The sequence below is a fragment of the Macaca fascicularis genome, chromosome 2 (genome assembly GCF_037993035.2).
Source record: "Macaca fascicularis isolate 582-1 chromosome 2, T2T-MFA8v1.1".
NCBI classification, from domain to species: Eukaryota; Metazoa; Chordata; class Mammalia; order Primates; family Cercopithecidae; genus Macaca; species Macaca fascicularis.
The window spans coordinates 170504072-170526185 of record NC_088376.1 but is presented as its reverse complement, the minus strand read 5'-3'; the positions used below and the strand labels follow the sequence as shown (position 1 = coordinate 170526185).

Genomic DNA, 22114 nt, shown 5'->3' with positions numbered 1-22114 from the left:
GGTTGGGGCGGGATAAGCGGCTTCTCCCCTCCTTCCGGAAGCCTAACACTGAACGCGGCTGCGCAATGGGTGTTGGGTGCGCTTTTTCCCAGTCCCGACGTAATTGTGTTTTTGTTCCGCAATTGGCAGCTTAGAGGCAGAGGCTCTTTCGCCTATATCTACTATAGCTTCTCCACGTATGGACCCGAAAGGCTACTGCTGCTACTACGGGGCCGGGCAGTTACTGTCTCAACTCTACGATGTGCGTTCTTCCACTGAAAGCTCTTCTGAGGGAGGTAACCGCGCCCCGCGGGCAAGGAATTGCGCGTGCGTCTGAGGGGAGGGTGAGCCAGACAAGAGCCCTACTGCGCATGTGTGACTAGAGGGGTATTCCCTGACTGTGAAGGGAAACCTGGCTGCCTCCTGTTGGGGAGGCGTCTTATTGGTCTCCTGTACGCGTGCGCCCACTTGGGTTGTCAGTATTGGCATTTGTCCCCCCTCCCCGCAGGCTCTGTGCGCTATTCCTACGGTACGCTGGGAGGCTTTGGGCAAGTTACTTACCCAACCTGGGGTTTAGTGTCCTCAACCTATTAAAAGAGGGCCTTAGACTCATTGATTCCTACGATCTCCTCCATTTCAAACACTAGTTCAGTAAAACTTTACAGCAGTGTTTCAGATATTTCCATTTTGGTCGTTATTGTAATGAAGTCTGTCCTAATAAGCTTTTTCCTTAGAGGGAAAAGAGGAGGAAAATACAATTCTGAAAGTCTCGTCTTACAGCAAAACTATTTACTAATAAAAGTAAAAGCTAGGCCGGGCGCGGTGGCTCACGCCTGTAATCCAGCACTTTGGGAGGCAGAGGCGGGCGGATCACGAGGGCAGGAGTTCGAGACCAGCCTGGCCAACACAGTGAAACCCCGTCTCTACTAAAAAGACAAAAATGAGCCGGGCGTGGTGGCGGGCGCCTGTAGTCCCAGCTACTCTGGAGGCTGACGCAGGAGAATCGCCTTGAGTCCCTGTAGGTGGAGGTTGCAGTGAGCCACGACCGTGCCGTTGCAGTCTATCTAGCCTTGGCGACAGAGCGAGACTCTTGTCTCAAAATACATAAATAAAATTTAAAAATAAAAGCTAAAATTGCTTTGAAGAATTCTTTTCTGCTGTTGCAAAGTGTCATTTGCTCGTCTGCTATCTTTGTCAGCACGTCTAATCTGGTTCTACCTTTTCTGTCTCTAGAGTACTCCTCTTATCAGATTTTCACTTTCCTTTTCTCATAGTTTCTTCTGTACGCCTCAGCTTTCTTGGTGTTGATATAGTCATAGCCAAACATTTTTTAAAAATTCCTTTTCTGTTCTCACCATCGATGGTATTTGCGTTTAGGGTCTGCCAACAAGGTTGTTCAAGAAAGTGTTTTTCTCTTTAAGGCAATTAAAAAACAGTGGAATGGAAAAACAGTGCTGTAGTCATCCTATAATATGCTTCTTGTCGACAATGTATACGTTCCTGCTAGGTGCCGTATTCATTGCTTTAAGCTCAAGTCGCATCTTACTGGTGAAGTATTCTGCCAATGAAGGTAAGTTAAGACTGGGTATATGTATGGAGCACTTCCATCTAATCACATCTCTCTCATCTTTGGTTTTCTTATATATAACATGGAGATAATAATGCCTTTTGCTTCATGTGAGTGATAAAGCATATTTGAAATTGATTATTTAACCTTGCATTCCTCAACAAGAAAAAATGTTTGATACTGGATGAAATGTGAGTCAAATACAAAAATCAAACCCTTTAGTGAAGAACCAGTCATAACATTTGACTATTGCTTCAATCAGCAGATGTTTCTGGACCTATAGCAAAATGTGTAATTGCACCTTATTTTGAAGTAGAAGGATATATTTGTTTGGTCACTTGGCATTTGTGAGGTACTTACTATTGTAATTACTGTATCAATGGTAAAGTGTCAGCATTATATTGGGCAATGATACTGTGTCAACAGTATAAATTATAAGCTCTGATAAGTATGTATTTAAGAAATTTTTTTTATGTAAGGATTTAAGCAAACACTTTAATTCCACAAAACTGTATTGAGTACTTCTTACTAGTTATTGAGGTGAGGATACATACAATCATGACATGACCTTTAATGGTCTACTTGGAGAGTCAGATGTGTACCTAAGTCTCTACTGCAGTTAACATTTATCTGCCAGGCACTAGTCTAAGTATTAGCAGCAGGTTCAACGTGCATAAGTTATAGACCTTGTCCTCAAGACTTAGTTTATTAGGAGAGACATAAATGTAAACACATGAAAATCCATTATAATAACTGCAATAATTGATATATCCTGAAGATGCAGAGATTATCTAGAGGATAAAGCTATATATTCTGTTTGGTAGGGGACGATGTGGAGTTCAAATGGATCAGAGAACAATTCTCTGATTAGGGGACAGTTGATCCACTAGAAGTCAAGGTGAACAAGAGTATTCAAAACAGAGGCAACAGCCTGTAAAAGGGAACAGAGGCATAAAAAGCAGGATATGTAGTTTGAAATTACCAAGCAAAAAGTTTAAGGACTAGCAGCCAGGTGCAGTGGCTCATGCCTGTCATCCCAGCACTTTGGGAGCCTAGGCGGGCAGATCACTTGAGGTCAGGAATTTGAGACCAGGTTGGCCAACATGGTGAAACCCCATCTCTACTAGAAATACAAAAAATTAGCTGAGTGTGTTGGCATATGCCTATAATCCCAGCTACTCAGGAGACAAGCAGGAGAATGAACCCGGGAGGCAGAGGTTGCAGTGAGCCGAGATCATGCCACTGCACTCCAGCCTGGGCAACAGAGCAAAACTGTCTCAAAAAAAAAAAAAAAAAAAGAAAAAAGAAATATAAGGACTCAGAAGAGAGAGAAGGAGTGGTTGGCTGGAGAGAGGTTGGTAAGTCTCAGATTATTAAGGACTTCATATTCCATGGTAAGGAGCTAGGACCTTAGTCTCTAGGCCAGTCTGAGGGATAAAGGATACTTGAAGGATTATAAATAGGAAGGTAAAATGAGGGCCTATTGTGGTAACTGGATGGCAGTGGAAAAGACAGGAAGCTCAATATCCAGTTAAGGGGTTATTGCAAATTAAAGCCATAGGTGATGAAGACTAACATTGTTTTGGAAGTAGTAAGATAGATAAGGAGTATTCAGAACATAGAAAAGACAGGATTTGGAGAATGTGTTAAATATGAAAATTAAAAGAGATAACATTGTATAGCTCCAGGGTTTCTGGTTTGAATGCCGAGTGGATTGATGTTCTCAGCTGAGATGGAGACTATTAGGAGGAAGAGTAGGTTGGGCAGAGTTTGAAAAGATTGTAGTTGAAGAGGTCAGGGGCTATGTCCTTACTGCAGTTTTCTGCAGTATCTGGCATATCATGCACATGAAAGAAATGCCAATTATATTAATAAGAGGTAGGTTTTCATTTGGATTTTTATAGTGGGCAATAAGTTAAATGTTCTAGAATATAGATTTGGGGACATTAATATTAAATTGATACTTAAAACTTAAGGAACAGAGAGAGGGAATGAGAAAATAAAGAAGGCCAAATTCCGAGGAATGCCAGCATTTAAGTGGCATGAGGACACTCAAAAGCATTAAGGAGAAATCATTAGCAAGATGGGATAACTAAATGCACATGACTCATAGAAAGGCAAGAAAGAGTTTGAAGACTGATAAAGAATTGCGACATCATGATAAGCTAAAGATTAAAGGATACCCTTTAGAATTAAGAATGAGAAGATGTTTGATAATCTCAGAGAGGAGTTAGTTTCAGAAATCAGATTACTTGGAGGTGAGACCTGAATGGAAAGTGAGTAAAGGGCACATAAAGAATGTTGATACTGTTTCAGGGAGAAATGGAGAAGGTATGGTAGCTAGAGGGTGTAGTATTTTATATTTTGTTTTTCAGATGGGAGAGTTTTGAGCATGTTCGTAGGCCAAGGGCAGTAAACCAGTTAGTAGAGAGGAAGATAAAGATACACTAGGCTGGGCGTGGTGGCTCACGCCTATAATCCCAGCACTTTGGGAGGCCAAGGCGTGTGGATCTTGAGGTCAGGAGATCAAGACCATCCTAGCTAGCACAGTGAAACCCCGTCTCTATTAAAAATACAAAAAATTAGCTGGGCTGAGGCAGGAGAATGGCGTGAAGCTGGGAGGCGGAGCTTGAAGTCAGCTGAGATCAGGCCATCGCACTCCAGCCTGGGCAACATAGCAAGACTCCATCTCAAAAAAAAAAAAAAAAAAAAAAAAAAAGGATACACTGAAGCCAAAGGAAATGGAGCCAAGTATCTGAGGAGAAGGGAAGATTTGTTTGTTTTGTTTTGAGATGGAGTCTCGCTCTGTCTGGAGTGCACTGGCGCGATCTCGGCTCACTGCAACCTCCACCTCCCGAGTTCAAGCATTCTCTTGCCTCAGCCTCCCAAGTAGCTGAGATTACAGGCATGTGCCGCCATGCTCAGCTATTTTTTTTTTGTATTTTTAGTAGAGATGTGGTTTCACCATGTTGGCCAGGCTGGTCTCAAAACTCCTGACCTCAAGTGAGCCACCCACCTTGGCCTCCCAAAGTGCTGGGATTACAGGCATGAGCCACCATACCCGGCCTGAAGGGAAGGTTTTAAAGGGGAGATTAGATGAATAGCCAGGCCTTGGCCCTTTCCTCTGGGGCTGAAGGGAAACCAGTGAGGATGAATGCCATGTAGAAAGGTATGTTAGTGTGGGCAGGAGATATGTGGAGGGAAGTCACATACCATGTTGTCATATGGTCTGGGATCGGCCATGAAAGAACTGCAAGAAAACCACTGAAAAGCAAGAACAAGCTAAAGAACAGTGACAAGGGTTTGAAAGTTATAATCCAAAGTCCCTCCTTCTTATGTGCACATGTTGGCTTATGTGTATCATGATGGATCATGAGAAGTATCATTGGAGGATAACAGTGTGAGTTAAGTCTAGCATTTAACTGAGAAAAAGGAGATGTTTTGACTGTGCTTTGAATGATGGGGTAAGTTGAACAGGCAGATATTTAAATTCAGGTGAACATTTATTAAGTGCCTACTAAGTGCCAGGTATATGAGGGTGACAAACATGGTCCATTTCTTGTAAGGATCTTCCATTCCATTTCATTCCGCACACTTCCAATGTGACAAGTAGTGCCATAGAGGTTTAGAGGTAGTGCTATAAGAACAGAGATGAATGAAGTATTGATTCTGATTAGTTTGAGAAGGTCAAGGGAAACCACAGAAGAGAGGAAGAAAGTGTTCTGGATAGACAGTGTCCACTTGGTTTTTTTCCCCCTACACTTGGCCAATTTTGGTTTAATGTGACTGAGAGAAGCAAGCAAATATTTTCAAAAGTGGGGAAAATGCATTCCTGAAAATAGTACCCAATAAAGTTTATGTTTATCCTTGGCAAAATTGTAAAGCAAGTTGTTTGTAAGCATTTAGAAGAGATGGGTAAAAGTTGAGATGAAGTCATACCAACCAAACCTCACTTCCTAATTCTATTGATTTGCAATTTAGGACTTAGCTTTCCAACTCATTAGTGGGTTTGGATGTGTCCAAGTATTTCCTCTCGGCCCTAAAGGTAGCAGAGCCCTAGGCCAGTTGCCTCTTGCCTCAGATAGTTTCCTTCTTCCATTTATCCCAGAGTGCCAGACAAATATTAATGTTTTCCGTGTGTACGATGATATAAAACAGATTGGAAGACTCTTAGGGGAATGTCATAGACAGAATGTACCTCAATTGTAGCAAGGCAAACAAATCACAAGAAAAATTATGAGCTGAGTAATAATTCAGCAGGTCAGTTTATAACTGATGAGTCGGTGTTGACTGATGGTCAATTTAGTAGGCAGTCTCTAATGCCATGCCGCGGAGCATTCTTTGCCCTTAGTCCTAGCCTCCTCAACATATTTATTAGCAACTTGGATGAAGACATGAGAGGCATGTTTAACAAATTCAAGGATAATAAAAAGCCAAATGGGATAGGGATAGCCAATACATTAGGTGAATTGATTAAAAAATCCAAAGGAGCAAAGCTAACTGGAAGAAACTTAATATAGCCAGTAGTAAATCCAGCTTTTAAGTTTTTAAATAATTATAAGTTATACTGTATATAAACATATATAGAATAAAATGTATAGTTAAAAAACATTTCTGTTACATTTCAGAAAACAAGTATGATTATCTTCCAACTACTGTGAATGTGTGCTCAGAACTGGTGAAGCTAGTTTTCTGTGTGCTTGTGTCAGTCTGTGTTATAAAGAAAGGTAAGTCTTGAAATGGTGCTATATACTTGTTAAAAATCACAAGACCAAAAAATGTTAGAACTGAAAGGAACATTTTATATCATTTAGCTTAGTCTATTAAATTTTATATGAGGAAGCTAAGATACAAACATAAGTTTGTTTTAGAGGTAGAGAAACAAGCTCAAAGAGAAAGTGTTATGCAGAGCTGCATAGGAAGGGGAGGAGCTGGGACACCAACTTACGTTTCCTAATGCCCTTCCTATTACTCTATCTTGTTGCTTGTTCTGTGATAGTTGTTGCAGTAAGTTAGTTTTTATTCAAATTAAAGATTTTCTAAATCATGTGCTGTCTAACTTGAGATGTATCATATTTCAAAATAGTTCCCATTTCCTACAGGGAAGGTAGAATAGTGCAGTGGCATCAGAGACTGTTCTGGGGCAGATTATTTTCTCTGAGCTCCAGTTTTCTGAGCTATCACATAGGGATACTAATTCATTTCTCAAATGTAAAGTATATAGTCTTCATGGAATGTATATGCTCTTTAATGTATATTAATTCTTCACCTTAGTTCTCCAATTATTGCACCTCTGCTCCCTCTGCCTCTTTTATCTACTTTCACACGAGGTAAACATAAACTTTAGAGCATTAAAGTGTTTGCCCAGCAAGATCTCTTTTCATACCCCAGGGTTTCAAACTTTGCAGTTTCTAGTTAGTGACTACTTTTCTTAATCTCATAAAACTCATGATTTGCAGGGCCTTAAACTACCTTTGTTTTCTTTTTGTTTTACGTTCTCTGCTACAGTGCCTAAGTTTTTAGAAACCTAGAGATGGAATAATAACTGACTAGGATTACTAAAAGTTAACTTTCTCTAGTTCCATATGTATCAATTTCGATTTAGTATCCCTTTCCTGATTTGCCCTGGGGGGCAAAAATTCCAGTATGAAGGCTTGGTTTTTTTTTTTGTTTTTTTTTGTTTTTGTTTTTGTTTTTTTTTTAACTTATTCTCACTTGTTGATCTCCCTCTTGGCCTTATGCTCTTACAGCAGTAAGTGAAACCACATATATATCCTGAGTTGCCTTAAGTAATACTTCTGTTATCTCAAATTAATGGGAATTAGGATAACCAGTAGTCCTAAGGTTGTTGCTGGTTGTCAGTGATGAAGCTGGTGGGTTGAAGAGAGACAGTAATGAAATTCCCTATTGTCTTTGATTACTTTTAGCTAATATTCTCTTATGGAGGCACGTTTATGAAGCTCCCTTTAAATAATTGTATCAGTAATCAAGTGCAGTGGAATTTCTCTAAAAACGTGGGCATTCTCATCAAGGTCATTTATTTACACTGTATTTCTTTCTAAGATCATCAAAGTACAAATTTGAAATATGCTTCCTGGAAGGAATTCTCCAATTTCATGAAGTGGTCCATTCCTGCCTTTCTTTATTTCCTGGATAACTTGATTGTCTTCTATGTCCTGTCCTATCTTCAACCAGTAAGTAAATATAACAAAGAAACTATCATTGAAAAGATATGGAGAAATAAATCCCAGAATTAATTTTTTTTTTTAAATCATTTTTGTTGGGATTGTTATTTCCTCATTGCCCTCACTGGCCTTCCTGAGATTTCCCCAGAATTATCTGAGTACTGAATTATCAATACGCATTCCAGATTCTCTTAAATGGTCAAGATTACTGTATTAAACTGGGCTGACTACCATGGGGGAGTTTCTCCCTAGGCCAAGGAATCCGAAGCCACCTCTTTTTATGTAACCCTAATTAGTATACCTATTTTCTGAGACGTCCTGTGGCCACTAACCTCTAATATTAATCTCAGCATCCAGGACCTCATCAAAGAGAACTTCCCTGATTAACTCAGAAAGTTACACACTCAATGTACCTTTCTTACACCTGTTTTAGTGTAGTTTGTATGAATTTTATTTGTATGGTTTTCTTTTCTGTTAGTCCTATCATTTAACCAACAAGTTCTTCGAGGGTAGGGATCATGTCTTCCCAACTAGAAATGCCATCTATAATTGATAATGCTGGAAATACTTCTCATCTTTCTTGGCATCCTTTATGTCAGTTTAGAAAGCCATTAGTAATCCAAACTGGAGTTTGGTTTTCTGCTTTCACCTATTACTCAGTTTGGGTCACAATAGGTCACATGGATATTTCCCCATAATATTTTATAAAATGAAGATTGCTATTGCCTTTATTGCCAAAATGTGTTTTAAATTTCTTTAAAAAGTAAATTTAGGCATTTGATTATAAATAGGATTTCTATTGCTACCAGTCTTCTCTGTGAAATTTCTTAAATATAAGCAAATCAGTTTTAGAGTGGGGTGAAAAGGAGGGCTCAATACAGAACTGTATTAGCCTGTTCTCACACTGCTAATAAATACATACACCCAAGACTGGATAATTTATAAAGGAAAGAGGTTTAATAGACTCACGGTTTAATAGACTCCAGAAGGCTGGGGAGACCTCACAATCATAGCGGAACACAAAAGAGGAGCAAAGTCATGTCTTACATGGCAGCAGGCTGGAGAGCTTGTGCTGGGGAACTCCCATTTATAAAACCATCAGAACTCATGAGACTTATTCACTACCACGAGAACAGTATGGGCGAAACTGCTGCCATGATTCAATTATCTCCACCTGGCCCGGCCCTTGACCTGTGGGGATTACAATTCAAGGTGAGATTTGGGTGGGACACAGCCAAACCCTATCAAGAATTTTAGTAGAAAACAGGTGTTTGACTTTCCACAATTTAGAAGCTTCGTAACTAGGCAGGTCCAACTGCTTAAAGTTTCAATTGCCTCCTCTATAAAACAAATAATAATAATAATAATAATAATAATAATATATTAGTTCAAAGGCAGCGAACTGGGCCAGTTGATGACCTGAAGTTTTCTTCGACTCTGTAATGCATGCTGCTAGTAAGTGTCCAGTCCATCTAAATCTGTTCTCTCCTAAATTCTTAGAGAATTGCCGTCCCCAACAACATAATTATGCAAATTCAATAAATAAATTTTATTGTATTTTATCACAGATTTGCTCTAAACTTGTGTCTCTTTTCTGTGTCCCCCAGTACCAAAGCAAAATGGCAACTTCCTTATTTTTCTTCCAGCTTATTGCTTTGCTCTTCCTTCCTGATTTTGTACAACCATATATCTTACAGAATAAAACACTTGCATACTCTGTGTATTGCTGTGCCTGAGCCTATTGAAGGAATTAAATAGAGATGCCTGGAATGTTTGGGGCAAAGAGCTCTGATGTTTTATTTATTTTATCCTCTTGCATGGAAAGAGTTTTCAGAATTTTCAGAATTCATCAAGCCAGTCAGGCTGCATGGTTAGGCACTTTTGCGTTGCCCTTACTGTGATTGATCAAGGCCACTATTTCCACACTTCGCAGCCACTTTCCTCTTCTCCTCTTACTCATCTCCTAACTATGGGTTCACAGGCATTTTTCTACAGAGAAGTACACTGAGAAAACCTTAAAATGGTGGTTCCCATAAGAATTCAGTAGAAAAACAACAATGTTATATTCTTGGAGTTGTTGTCATTTTTAATTGAGTTTACTCTTATGTTTAATTTAGCTGCATATTAGCCATGTTTATTTTAATTAGTGGGTATATATGACTATTAATATCTTTTGGGGTTTAATCACCTTAAAGTGATAGCAAGCAGGAAGGCAGGGTGAAGTACATCCTAAGATTTGCGTTAAAAAATTATTACTGTTGTCCCATCTGATTATGGGCAGCAATGATGGAATTTCATGCTTTCCGAGCATAATGTATACATGTTCAGATTAATACTCTCATGTGTGAAATAGGACTGAATTCGTAAAAACAAATGGTTTTAAAATCTGGCTGATACATTTCTAAGTGTTTAGAACAACTTGAATCAGTGCCCAGGACTGTCAAGTATGAGTTTGGTATTGAGTTACTGCAGTTCAACCAGGAAAATCGATACATAACAATTCTTAGAATGGTAAAGATGCTTAAAAAAATCTATACTTCAATTTTCTTACTATATTAATGGTCCAAACAGTACCTGCCTTCTATGTGACCATAGAAACAGTGTTAAAAATCCATAAGGCACTTTGAGAACTTTGAAAAGTAGGCTTCATAAGCATAGTAACTGTCATTTCTAGACCTAAACCTTTGGAATTTACAAGTAATTTCAGATCTGTATATAAAGATTATTTTCACAGGCAATGCCTGGACAATAATTTGATCACATCTACATAAATTTGACAAGCGACAAAACTGGAATTTAATCCTCAGGTGAAATTGCTACCTTAATAACCCCTCTGTTTTTTGACCAAAAAGCTTTTGTTGTCAGGTGAACTGCCAAGCTAGGACATTTCTGAGGTCAGTACTTTGTTTGGATTGTAACTCTATCTTCTGTTTCTTTCTAGGCCATGGCTGTTATCTTCTCAAATTTTAGCATTATAACAACAGCTCTTCTATTCAGGATAGTGCTGAAGTAAGTAACTTGCTGTGAAAACATATATCATACTTTAAAATAACACAGCCCAATTTCAAATGATACACCCAGAACACTGAGCCCTCAGAATCCCGAAGCCAGGATTTTGTTCCTAATTGGCTTTGTGTATTGGGCATGTTTAAGCCATGTAGAAAGCAACTCCAGTGCTAGTCCATCTAAATCCTCTGTGATCAGATGAATGAAAATGTCTTGAGCATCTTAAAAATAAGATAATTCACTGTGTTATAATTAGCATTTTCATATTTAGTGCCAGATTTTCAACAAAGAATTAATGAGCTTTTTGTGCAAAATCTTTCTGCACTAATAGGGAAGCAAATGATTCCTAAGATTGTTAATATATTTGTAATTTGGAGTTTGGAGATGATAGATAATGGCCAGTTTTTTATTAAACTATTTGAGATGAGGACGTGATTTATGCACTAATTAGCACAGGGTTTGTGTGAAAAATCTAGTCAAAATTACCATTAAGAAGGATAGGTTTTTAAACTTTTAAAAATGTTGTCACCAATTTTTACTATCTCCAAGAAGACCGTTGAATAGTACATTTTTAAGTAAATTGAGCTCTCTTCAAAGCAAAAGGCAGAGTGTCCTAAGGCAGGAAGATGATACAGGATCTGCATACTTTAGTTTAATTTCTTACTTAATGATAATGATTAAATAAAATTAATTTCTTATTAAATTTGTTGCGTTTTTTGTAATTTTACATTATCTTTTTGATTTATTGATTCTCAGTGTGCTGATAGTATGTTCTTTCATAATTTGAGTATATGAAAGGGTGACTGGCTTGGTACAAAGATTTAATTTGTTGAGTCCGTGATATATTTATTATATAAATTATATAAGATTCCTGATAAATTTTCTTTTACCCTGAGGAAACATTTAATTTGATAGCTAATGTGAGAGATAAGGAAAAAATGAACATTACATTTAGCCCAGTTTAAATGTTAGCGTTCATCGAAGTTTGTTCTACATATCTGTTTTTCAGTTTGTGAATTGTGAAAATAATTCTTTAGCAAGTTAAAAATGATATTCCAAAAACATTTTGAAGTCTTTGAAATCAATTTGAATCTCACTTTGTAGTATAAAAAGTTGACTTTTGAGAAAATGTATACAAGCAATAATATTTGTATATTGATTCCTGTGATAGATGAGAGATGCACTTCTGTGAAGATAAATAGAATGGTTCCAAGACCATTTCCATATTCCAAGATGATAAAAGGATCACTATTTAATAAGGGAGTACAGGTCTCAAAAACATGTGTTTTCAAAGTGTTTGTCGTTTACTTTTAATGAGTACAGATGGTGTTATACTGAAGTTGTATAATATAAAAATATTATATCAAAATTACATCAGTTTAAAACTGAATTTACTAAAGACTAAAAGTATGTATTGCCTGACTTGAAATTGGCCAGTAGCTCTAGTTCTATCCTATAGTAAGTATTCCTTGTTAACTTTTTAAGCATTTAACTATTTGTTTTAAGAAAGTTCATTCTAAGTTTAAATCTAAATTAAATTTTAAATATTTGCTTTTAATACTAATTATAATATTGATTACATTTTGCTAATTTTAATAATAACTAACTCTGGTATGAGTTAAAGTTCAAAAACGTTTCTACATACTTTCTTATTTTCAGAGGAATAATATTGATTCTTAGACATATATTTGCTTTGTTGTTGACATCTCTCTGTTTTGAATCCTTGGAAAGCAGCATGCTAATAATCTAATGTTGTCTTTTATGAGAATGTCTTTTAAGTGTTTTATTACTTTTTTTAATTTTTTGAGACAGAGTCTCACTCTGTCACCCGGGCTGGAGTGCAATGCCACCATCTTGGCTCATTGCAACCTCCTCTTCCCGTGTTCAAGCAATTCTTGTGCCTCAGCCTCCCAAGCAGCTGCGACTACAGGCGCACACCACCACGGCCAGCTAATTTTTGTATTTTTAGTAGAGACAGAGTTTCACCATTTTGGCCAGGCTGGTCTCAAACTCCTAACCTCAGGTGATCCACCCACCTTGGCCTCCCAAAGTGCTGGGATTACAGGTGCGAGCCACTGCGCCTGGCCTTACTACATTTTTTAACTCTTTTTTCTAATTGTGGTATAAAAAGAAAAAAAAATTTTTGCCATCTTAATTTTTTTTGGGGGGTGGGCACAGAATCTTGCTCTGTTGCCAGGCTGGAGCACAGTGGCGCGATATCAGCTCACTGCAACCTCCACCTCCCGAGTTCAAGTGATTCCCCTGCCTCAGTCTCCCAAGTAGCTGGTATTACAGGCACATGCTACCACGCACAGCTAATTTTTTGTATTATAGTAGAGACGGGGTTTCACCATGTTGGCCAAGATGGTCTCAATCTTCTGACCTTGTGATCCACCTGCCTCAGCCTCCGGAAGTGTTGGGATTACAGGCATGAGCCACCACATCTGGCCCATCTTAACAATTTTTAAGCGTACAGTTTAGTAGTGTTAAGTATATTCATGATGTTGTGAAGTAGATGTTGAACTTTTTCACCTTACGAATTTGAAACTCTAAGTCCATTAAATAACTCTCCTTTCCCTGCTTCACCCTAACCCCTAATAACTACCATTTCACTCTCTGTTTCTATGAATTTGACTACTTTAGATTCCTCATATGAATAGAATCATACAGTATTTTTCTTTTTGCGACTGGCTTATTTCACTTAGCTTAGCATATTGTCTTCATGGTTCATCCATGTAGCATGTGACAGGATTTCCTTCTGTTTTTTAAAGCTGAAAAATATCTCATTGATGTATATGCTTTTATTACATTTTGAAGTCAACTTAACTTTGTTCTATTTTGATCTTTTTGGAGTTGGTGGTTTGCACTGGTTTTCCCTATTTAATTTACTCTTTGTGAATCATTTGATGGTCTTTTTGCCCTTTGTGATTAAGTTTTGACCTAGGAGTAGCAGCTTAATAGTTCTATCACATATTCTTTGTTTGCCACGTTTCATTTATAATATTAAATCTGTTGTCATACTTGATTGTAGCAGACCTATCAAATACCTTTCCCATACAGGTAAAGAATACAAGGCTACAAAATAAAATAAAATAATTAAAAAAAAATTTTTTAAAGAAAAAAACAAAAAAATAATTTAAAAAATTCTTAAAAAGAATATAAAGCTACAAAAGCAGGCAAAAGTAAGTCTGGTAACTACTGCAAGGATTACTTGGAGGAATTTGAAAGTGGGAAAAAGAAAAATATTATCTAAATGTCCTATTGTCTTTTCTAAAAAGAATAAAATACCTAAAGGCATTCTCATAAAAGACAATATTAGATTATTGGCATGTTATTTTCCAAGGATTCAAACTTAATGTGAATGTATGGATTTGTTCTTTGAAGTATGAGCCACTGGTTCATGGTAGAAACTGGTAGCAGGCATTATGCCTTGTAGCCTGCTTCCCTGGTTTGCTTGTAACCTAAGCAAAGTTGTATAATCTTGTTTGCTTTAGCTTTGGGAAATGATACCAACCTAAACATTGAGATTGGAGGCAAAAGATAACCAAGACCAGCACTTACTTTTACCTAAAAAATGTATATAAGTTTCTCTGATTTCCTCAAAGAGAGGGTATGGAAAAAAATTATCTAAAAATACATTTTCAAACATGGTGGATGTGTAGGAAGTAAAGGGAAAGTTTAGTTGCTGTACAAAGAACAGAGAAAAGTGCCACTCAGTGGTAGTACAAGCATTTCTCCAGAATTGTTCATTCACTTGATAAATTTTCTCTTTGATTTCTCATTATAAATCTGCCCCTTGTCACTCTCTCTGTGCTACTAAGAAATGTGTTTTGTACAGTTTCTGGAGAAAACAATTTTGTGAGTCTTTCCATTTAATTGTCTTCATACCCTGCATTAGTTTACCAAATATAGAAGTGCTTTTATCTGACACAATTTGAACCTATTGCTTAGTTGCTAGGAAAACTTATAGTTGTGAATCATATACGTAAGTATATATAGAAAATAAACAATTTATTTTAACTTAGAGTATGTCAATATACATGTATTCATCATTCTTCTAATGCTGAGCTGAAGCGCCTCCTTTGAGTATGTTACTGATTGAAGTTCCTTAGCTCACCTGTATGTTATTAGAAAACAGCTTTTTAGCTTCTGAATGATTTACTTTCCCTTAATCTTCCCAAAGTGTTCAACTTAGTTTCCATAAACACAGCTTCTTGTCTTTTACTCATAGTTTCTCATTTGTGTAATCTTTATGTAGGGACAACAGTGAGGTCACCTGGCAAAAACATGTTTAGGAACAGAGATTCTGTGAGCAAACAATTCACTTGGGAGCAGAGGCCCTCAAAAAGAGTAGCCTGCTAGCCACAGGCATTCAGCTCTGAGCATTCATTACTATGTTTTACAGAGGCAGTGGAGAGATGAGTGGAGTGAGCTTCCACTGTTTTGTATCAGTTAAACTGAAGAACGAATTCAGTCATGCAGACTCAGTTGTCATTTCAGATTGTCAGCTGACTTTACAGGGTAATTTGTTAAGCTTTATTTTCTTTCCTAAAAATCTACCATTTTTAATTTTTAGCTTAATCCTTAATAAATTTTACATTCCTTAGAGCATTACCTTGAATGAGTAATTGTTTACAGAAGGTGTTGTTTAGCTTAAGGATTTCTTTTTTCTTAATATCAATATTAGTGACAAGTGTGTAGCTGCTAGAAAACTTTTAAAGGAACTGTAGATTACATCATTGCCTCACTTGTATGTGATTTGCAATAATTAATTTTAGAATTTTTTTGTAAAATGGACACCCATTTTTTTATCTCTGTGGTCATTCTATTTGTTTTCTGCTACTGAATGTGTACCAGCTGCACCTTCAGAAATTTAAGTGATTAGTTCACAGTTTCTCACCTGATGACATAAGACTGCACTAACCCCATCAGTAAGCTCTAGATCTGGCTATTTGAAAATTACTTACGTATGAGAAAGCATATAATAGTGTGCACAGGTGTGCTGCTATCTAGGCTAGTCTGTGCATTTAGCAGTTTCAGAGCATGAAGCTTTATATGCATACAACTTCCTATATGTGCATCCTGGAAACTTATAATTATACTTAGGAGGTATGATGATGCAGAAGGAAGACATATAAAACCATGGATCCGATTCCTTCCTTAGTCTTTAAGTACATGACCTTAGGGAAATCTGTTAGGTTAACTGTTTCCTCCCTTAGAGCAGGAATGCCTAAGTGCATGGTAGGTGCTCAATAAATGCTCCAATGTTATACAAATTCTCATAACTTCTGGTTCCCACCTATTGCTTTACACTTCTGCATTTTTTATGTTCCTCTTTTTTTCTTGGTGTTCCCCTTCTTTGCCTAACTAACTGATCTTCAAACATCAAGATTTTGTTCCCCCAAGAGGCCTCCTGACAACGCCAATGAGAATGAGATATTCCTCTTTTCTTTGTCAACATTGTACATTCTTGTTGCCTTTGCATAGACTCTTCCCTCTGCCTGGATATATCACCAACTCCTTTTTCACATGATAAACTTCAATTTGTTTTTCATCTTTTAGCTCAAGTGTCATTTCCTCTTTGAAGCAATACCTGACTATTTACAGATTCTAGTGTTCCTCAGTATACTCCAGTTGTCCCATTAATCACTTTTCACACATACTGAGATCATTTAGTTTCATTGTTTTCTCACTATTAAAGCATAAATTCCTTGAACATGGAGATAAATCATCTTTATCTCCCCAGCTTGCCTGGCACGTAGTAACTGCTTATTAAACATCTGTTGAATAGAATGAATCAGCAAAATGGAATAACAATAGTACATATCCTTTATATATCACAAGTTTGTTGCTAAGGAAAATAAATAAAAGATTGTTAGGACTATGTAAACTGAAATACTGCCCAAAATAACATTTTTCTTTGCCTTGTCAACCATCAGTTTGCTGTTTAATGCTCTATGATTAGGCCATGAATCTAGAGCTAACCTTCTTCTTTAAATCTTTTTTGGGTTATGGACACCTTTAAAGATTTGACAAAACTTTGCAGGATCTCCTGCATAGGGAGAAATTCATCTACGCACAAGATTTCTGAAGCTCATCTACATTCTTTCTGGTTCTGGGAAACCAGGTTGAGAATCTCTGCTGTAACTTTATAGTGTGATAAAAGTTATTGTGCCAGAGGTCCAAGATCAGCTCTAGAGGTAGAAAGAAGGCCATGTTAAAGTTGTAGGTTAAAAAGACCTACACAGAGGGGAAATGACTTGAGCAACCTTAAGGGATACGTGTTATAAAAATGAATTAAAACATTAAATTGGAGAGACAGGCACCAACAGGTTTTCTCTGAACTTGAATAGTAGGAAATGCTAACAAAAACTGGGACCAGTTTATTCAACCAAATACTCAAGTGTCTGAGTTTTCAGTAGAAACTGTTGATATGGGGGGAAAACAGTAGTAAAATCTTGTTTTTCATCTTTGAACAGGAGGCGTCTAAACTGGATCCAGTGGGCTTCCCTCCTGATTTTATTTTTGTCTATTGTGGCCTTGACTGCCAGGACTAAAACTTTACAGCACAACTTGGCAGGACGTGGATTTCATCACGATGCCTTCTTCAGCCCATCCAATTCCTGCCTTCTTTTCAGAAGTGAGTGTCCCAGAAAAGACAATTGTACAACAAAGGAATGGACTTTTCCTGAAGCTAAATGGAACACCACAGCCAGGGTTTTCAGTCACATCCGTCTTGGCATGGGCCATGTTCTTATTATAGTCCAGTGTTTTATTTCTTCAATGGCTAGTATTTATAATGAAAAGATATTGAAGGAAGGGAACCAGCTCTCTGAAAGCATCTTCATACAGAACAGCAAACTCTATTTCTTTGGCATTCTGTTTAATGGGCTGACTCTGGGCCTTCAGAGGAGTAACCGTGATCAGATTAAGAACTGTGGATTTTTTTATGGCCACAATGCATTTTCAGTAGCCCTTATTTTTGTAACTGCATTCCAGGGCCTTTCAGTGGCTTTCATTCTGAAGTTCCTGGATAACATGTTCCATGTCTTGATGGCCCAGGTTACCACTGTCATTATCACAACAGTGTCTGTCCTGATCTTTGACTTCAGGCCCTCCCTGGAATTTCTCTTGGAAGCCCCATCTGTCCTTCTCTCTATATTTATTTATAATGCCAGCAAGCCTCAAGGTCCAGAATACGCACCTAGGCAAGAAAGGATCCGAGATCTAAGTGGCAATCTTTGGGAGCGTTCCAGTGGGGTAAGTTTGTGAGGGTGCTCCTTTTTGCTTGTTCTTCTCAAATTTAAAGCATAGTTAATTCAAGGGAAAAAATAAAATCAGTACTGATTTATCAAAGAATGTATTGGATCTCTGACTTTTAAAACTGAATCAACAAACATTCATTGGACTCCTGATGTTTGCAAGAGCTCATGATCAATGCTGTCAGGTGTAGAGAAAAAGTATAAGTCAATCTCAAGGACCTTATGTGTTATTTCATAGAGTACTATAGAATTATACACCTGGAAGGCACCTCACAGGTTGTCTTGTCTTGTCTCCATAGTTTTACAAGTGAAGAAACAGGCAAAATGGTTTACAGATAGTAAATGAAAGAACTGGTATACCTATGTCTGACTCCAAGTCCCTTGCTCTTTCTTTTCCACCATAGTTAGGAAAATAAGCTCATTTGTGAGAGAAGTTGGCCTTTCATATTAGTAAGTCTTGTTGAATAGAAAACCTGGCTCCTCAGTCCTCCCTGTAGTTATTCATAAGCCAGTATGCCAGAAGGGCAGGGTTTGTTTACTTCACTAGCAAGGTAGTTTTCAAAAGGATCCTTGCAAGGCAAGTAGGAGGAAAATATTTTCTAGAAAAATGCTTATGCAATTATTCCGAATATCTCCCAGTTGCTTGCAATTGTTTTGGAAGCCTCTGTCAGTCATTTTATTGGCAAATTGATGATCTCTTTGAAGATTCAATTAAGGAGTTAAATATATGTTTAAATAAGTGAAGTAGACATCTAGCTTTAGATTTACAATTTTCTTGAACACACAAAATATGAAATGTTTTATACAATGAACATTTCACTCTTTGGGAAAAATAATCTATTGCTTAATAACATTCATGGCAGAGCTTCCCTGGGTGTAATGCCTCTGTCGTGATTCAACAGATTCTAAAGATGAAAAAATTAGGATCTTGAGTTTCAGATACCCTGCTCTTAGCCAGGGTATATATCCAGAAGTCCTGTATTCTTTTCCAACAACTGATAATGCCATTTGCTCTAATTTTTAAGTAAAAGAAAATATATATATATAGATAACAAGGCCTATGAAGGCCTATTTCTCTAACCTTTAATCATTTTTCTGCAAGACCAGCAGGTGGTGCTCCTCACTTTGCTCATGTTAGCTTTGAAATTTTGAGTACTGAGTGCCCTTCACTTTTTTATCCTCTCATACTTATATAGTTAACTTTCCAAGGACGTTTTTATTTAATTTGACCAGGTTATATCTGTAGCCTAATAAGGTACGACCAATGACTTGTTAGTAAGGTTTCCCCTTAGTAATCTTTAAAAATGCTACCTTTCCAGTTTTGTTCTAATTACTGATTTCATGTTTCCTTTTAGGATGGAGAAGAACTAGAAAGACTTACCAAACCCAAGAGTGATGAGTCAGATGAAGATACTTTCTAACTGGTACCCACATAGTTGGCAGCTCTTTTGAACCTTATTTTCACATTTTCAGTATTTGTAATACTTATCTTTTCACTTTGATAAACCAGAAATGTTTCTAAATCCTAATATTCTTTGCATATATCTAGCTACTCCCTAAATGGTTCCATCCAAGGCTTAGAGTACCCAAAGGCTATGAAATTCTAAAGAACTGATACAGGAGTAACAATATGAAGAATTCAGTAACATCTCAGTACTTGATAAATCAGCAAGTTATATTTGCAGATTATTTTCCTTGGCCTTCAAGTTTCCAAAAAACTTGTAATAATCATGTTAGCTATAGCTCATATATACACATAGCAATCAATTTGCCAGATATTCACAATTATTTAGTTCTAGTTTACATGCCAACGTCTTCCCTTTTTTAACGTTTTGATTATCTAGGTTGTCTCTTGAATTTTGAGGCCCTAGAGATAGTCATTTTGCGAGTAAAGAGCAATGGGACCCTTTCTAAAAATGTTGGTTGAAGGACCTAAATACCTGGCCATACCATAGATTTGGGATGATGTAGTATGTGCTAAATATTTTGCTGAAGAAGCGGTTTCTCAGACACAAAATCTCAGAATTTTAATTTTTAGAAATTCATGGGAAATTTGATTTTCGTAATAATCTTTTGATGTTTTAAACATTGGTTCCCTAGTCACCATAGTTACCACTTGTATTTTAAGTCATTTAAACAAGCCATGGTGGGGCATTTTTCGCCTCAGTTTGAGGAGAAAAATCTTGACGTCATTACTCTTAAATTATTACATTTTGGAGAATAAGAGGGCATTTTATTTTATTGGTTACTAATTCAAGCTGTGACTATTGCATATCTTTCCAAGAGTTGAGACGCTGGCTTCAGAATCATACCAGCTTGTCAGTAAAGCTGATGCCTAGGAGCTTTTAAAGGGATCCTTTCAAAAGGATCACTTAGCAAACACATGTTGACTTTTACTGATGTATGAATATTATTACTCTAAAAATAGAAAGACCAGTAATATATAAGTCACTTTACAGTGCTACTTCACACTTAAAAGTGCATGGTATTTTTCATGGTATTTTGCATGCAGCCAGTTAACTCTCGTAGATAGAGAAGTCAGGTGATAGATTATTTTAAAAATGAGCAAACAAAAGTGGGTAATGATAGAAGAGTGGGCTTTAACTGGCAGGCCTGTATGTTTACAGACTACCATACTGTAAATATGAGCTTTATGGTGTCATTCTCAGAAACTTATACATTTCTTCTCTCCTTTCTCCTAAGTTTCATGCAGATGAATATGAGGTAATACTGTTATAAATTCATTTGTGATATCCACAATAATATGACTGGCAAGAATTGGTGGAAATCTGTATTAAATTAGTTGTTAAACCTATGTCTTGTGTTGCCACTCTGTCATATAGGGTGTGATGTGGAGTACTTTTAATCTTAAAAAATAGAGTGAGACAAAAACCCACACAACTTTTAAAACTTTCTCTTTAAGTAGATCTTAACTTCTAAGAATAACAAAGGCATTTTAATCAGTTATGTGAAATAGGAAGATTATATCTATTATGGCAATTTATTTTAAAGGTAAGGGAAATGAGGTACAGCAGGACCTTTTTAGGAAATGTGGCATACAAAACATTTTTATCTTATAAAACAAAAATTACAAAATTATTTTTACAAAATTATCACATGCAGAATACATAAATAGCAGATTTCAGTAGTGCATGGAGATTGATTTTCTTATTTACAATTATTTTTGTTCCTCACCTTCCTCTTTGGAAAGCATTTTTTGCACAAAGTTAAGTTTACTTATGTTAACTTGCCACTTATTGAGAGAGGGAGAGAAAGAGTGAGAGCACAAGATCATGTGCTGGAACTAAAAATGTTAAGTTCTATTCGACCCAGCAATCCCTGTATTGGGTATCTACCCAAAGGAAAATAAATCGTTTTATCAAAAAGACATCCCACTGGTATGTTTATCACAGCAGTATTCACAGTAACAAAATCGTGGACTCAACCTGAATGTCCATCAGTGGTGCCTGGAATAAGAAAATGTGGTACATATACACCATGGAATACTTTGCAGCCATAAAAAATAGTGAAACCATGTGCTTTACAAAACATGGATGCAGCTGGAAGCCATTATCCTAACTGAAATAATTCAGAAAAGAAAATCAAATACCACATATTCTCACTTGTAAGTAGGAGCTAAACAGTGGGTACATATGGACACAGGACTCCAAAGTGAGAAGGGTGGTGCATTAGTCCATTCTCACGCTGCTATAAAGAAATACCCGAGACTGGGTAATTTATAGAGAAGAGAGATTTAAATAACTCACAGTTCTGCATGGCTGGGGAGGAGGCCTCAGGAAACTCAAGCATGGCCGAAGGCGAAACAGAAGCAGGCATCTTCTTCACAAGGCAGCAGGAGAGAGTGAGTGCCAACAGGGGAAATGCCAGATGCTTATAAAACCATCAGATCTCATGAGAACTTACTATCATGAGAACAGCATGGGGGAAACTGTCCCCATGATTCAATTACCTCCACCTGGTTCCTTCCTCAACACCTGGGGATTATGGGGATTACAATTCAAGATGAGATTTTGATGGGGACACAAAGCCTAACCGTATGAGATGGGAAGGGCATGAGGGTTGACAAAATACCTGTTGGGTACAATGTTCGCTGT

General features: G+C 37.2%; 1 protein-coding gene across 15 annotated transcripts; it reads left to right on the top strand.

Annotated features, from left to right (window-relative positions):
• The first annotated feature begins 50 nt into the window (after positions 1-50).
• SLC35A5 (solute carrier family 35 member A5) lies at positions 51-20814 on the top strand. Of its 15 annotated transcripts, none has more exons than XR_012431708.1 (9): positions 51-241; positions 1401-1549; positions 6175-6273; positions 7610-7740; positions 10673-10740; positions 17217-17377; positions 17916-17997; positions 19355-19423; positions 20703-20814. XR_012431708.1 is itself a non-coding variant. In XM_065539197.1 (8 exons), coding segments are annotated over exons 1-7 (651 nt in total). In that variant the 5' UTR covers positions 51-239; the 3' UTR covers positions 19396-19423; positions 20703-20814. The 15 variants fall into 15 exon arrangements, 11 of the variants coding, with proteins under 11 accessions (XP_065395269.1, XP_073889560.1, XP_045241365.2 ...); XR_010584659.1 differs by having other exon boundaries at positions 17850-17997; XR_012431709.1 differs by adding an exon at positions 15143-15258 and having other exon boundaries at positions 17850-17997; positions 19355-20814.
• The last annotated feature ends 1300 nt before the right edge of the window (positions 20815-22114 follow it).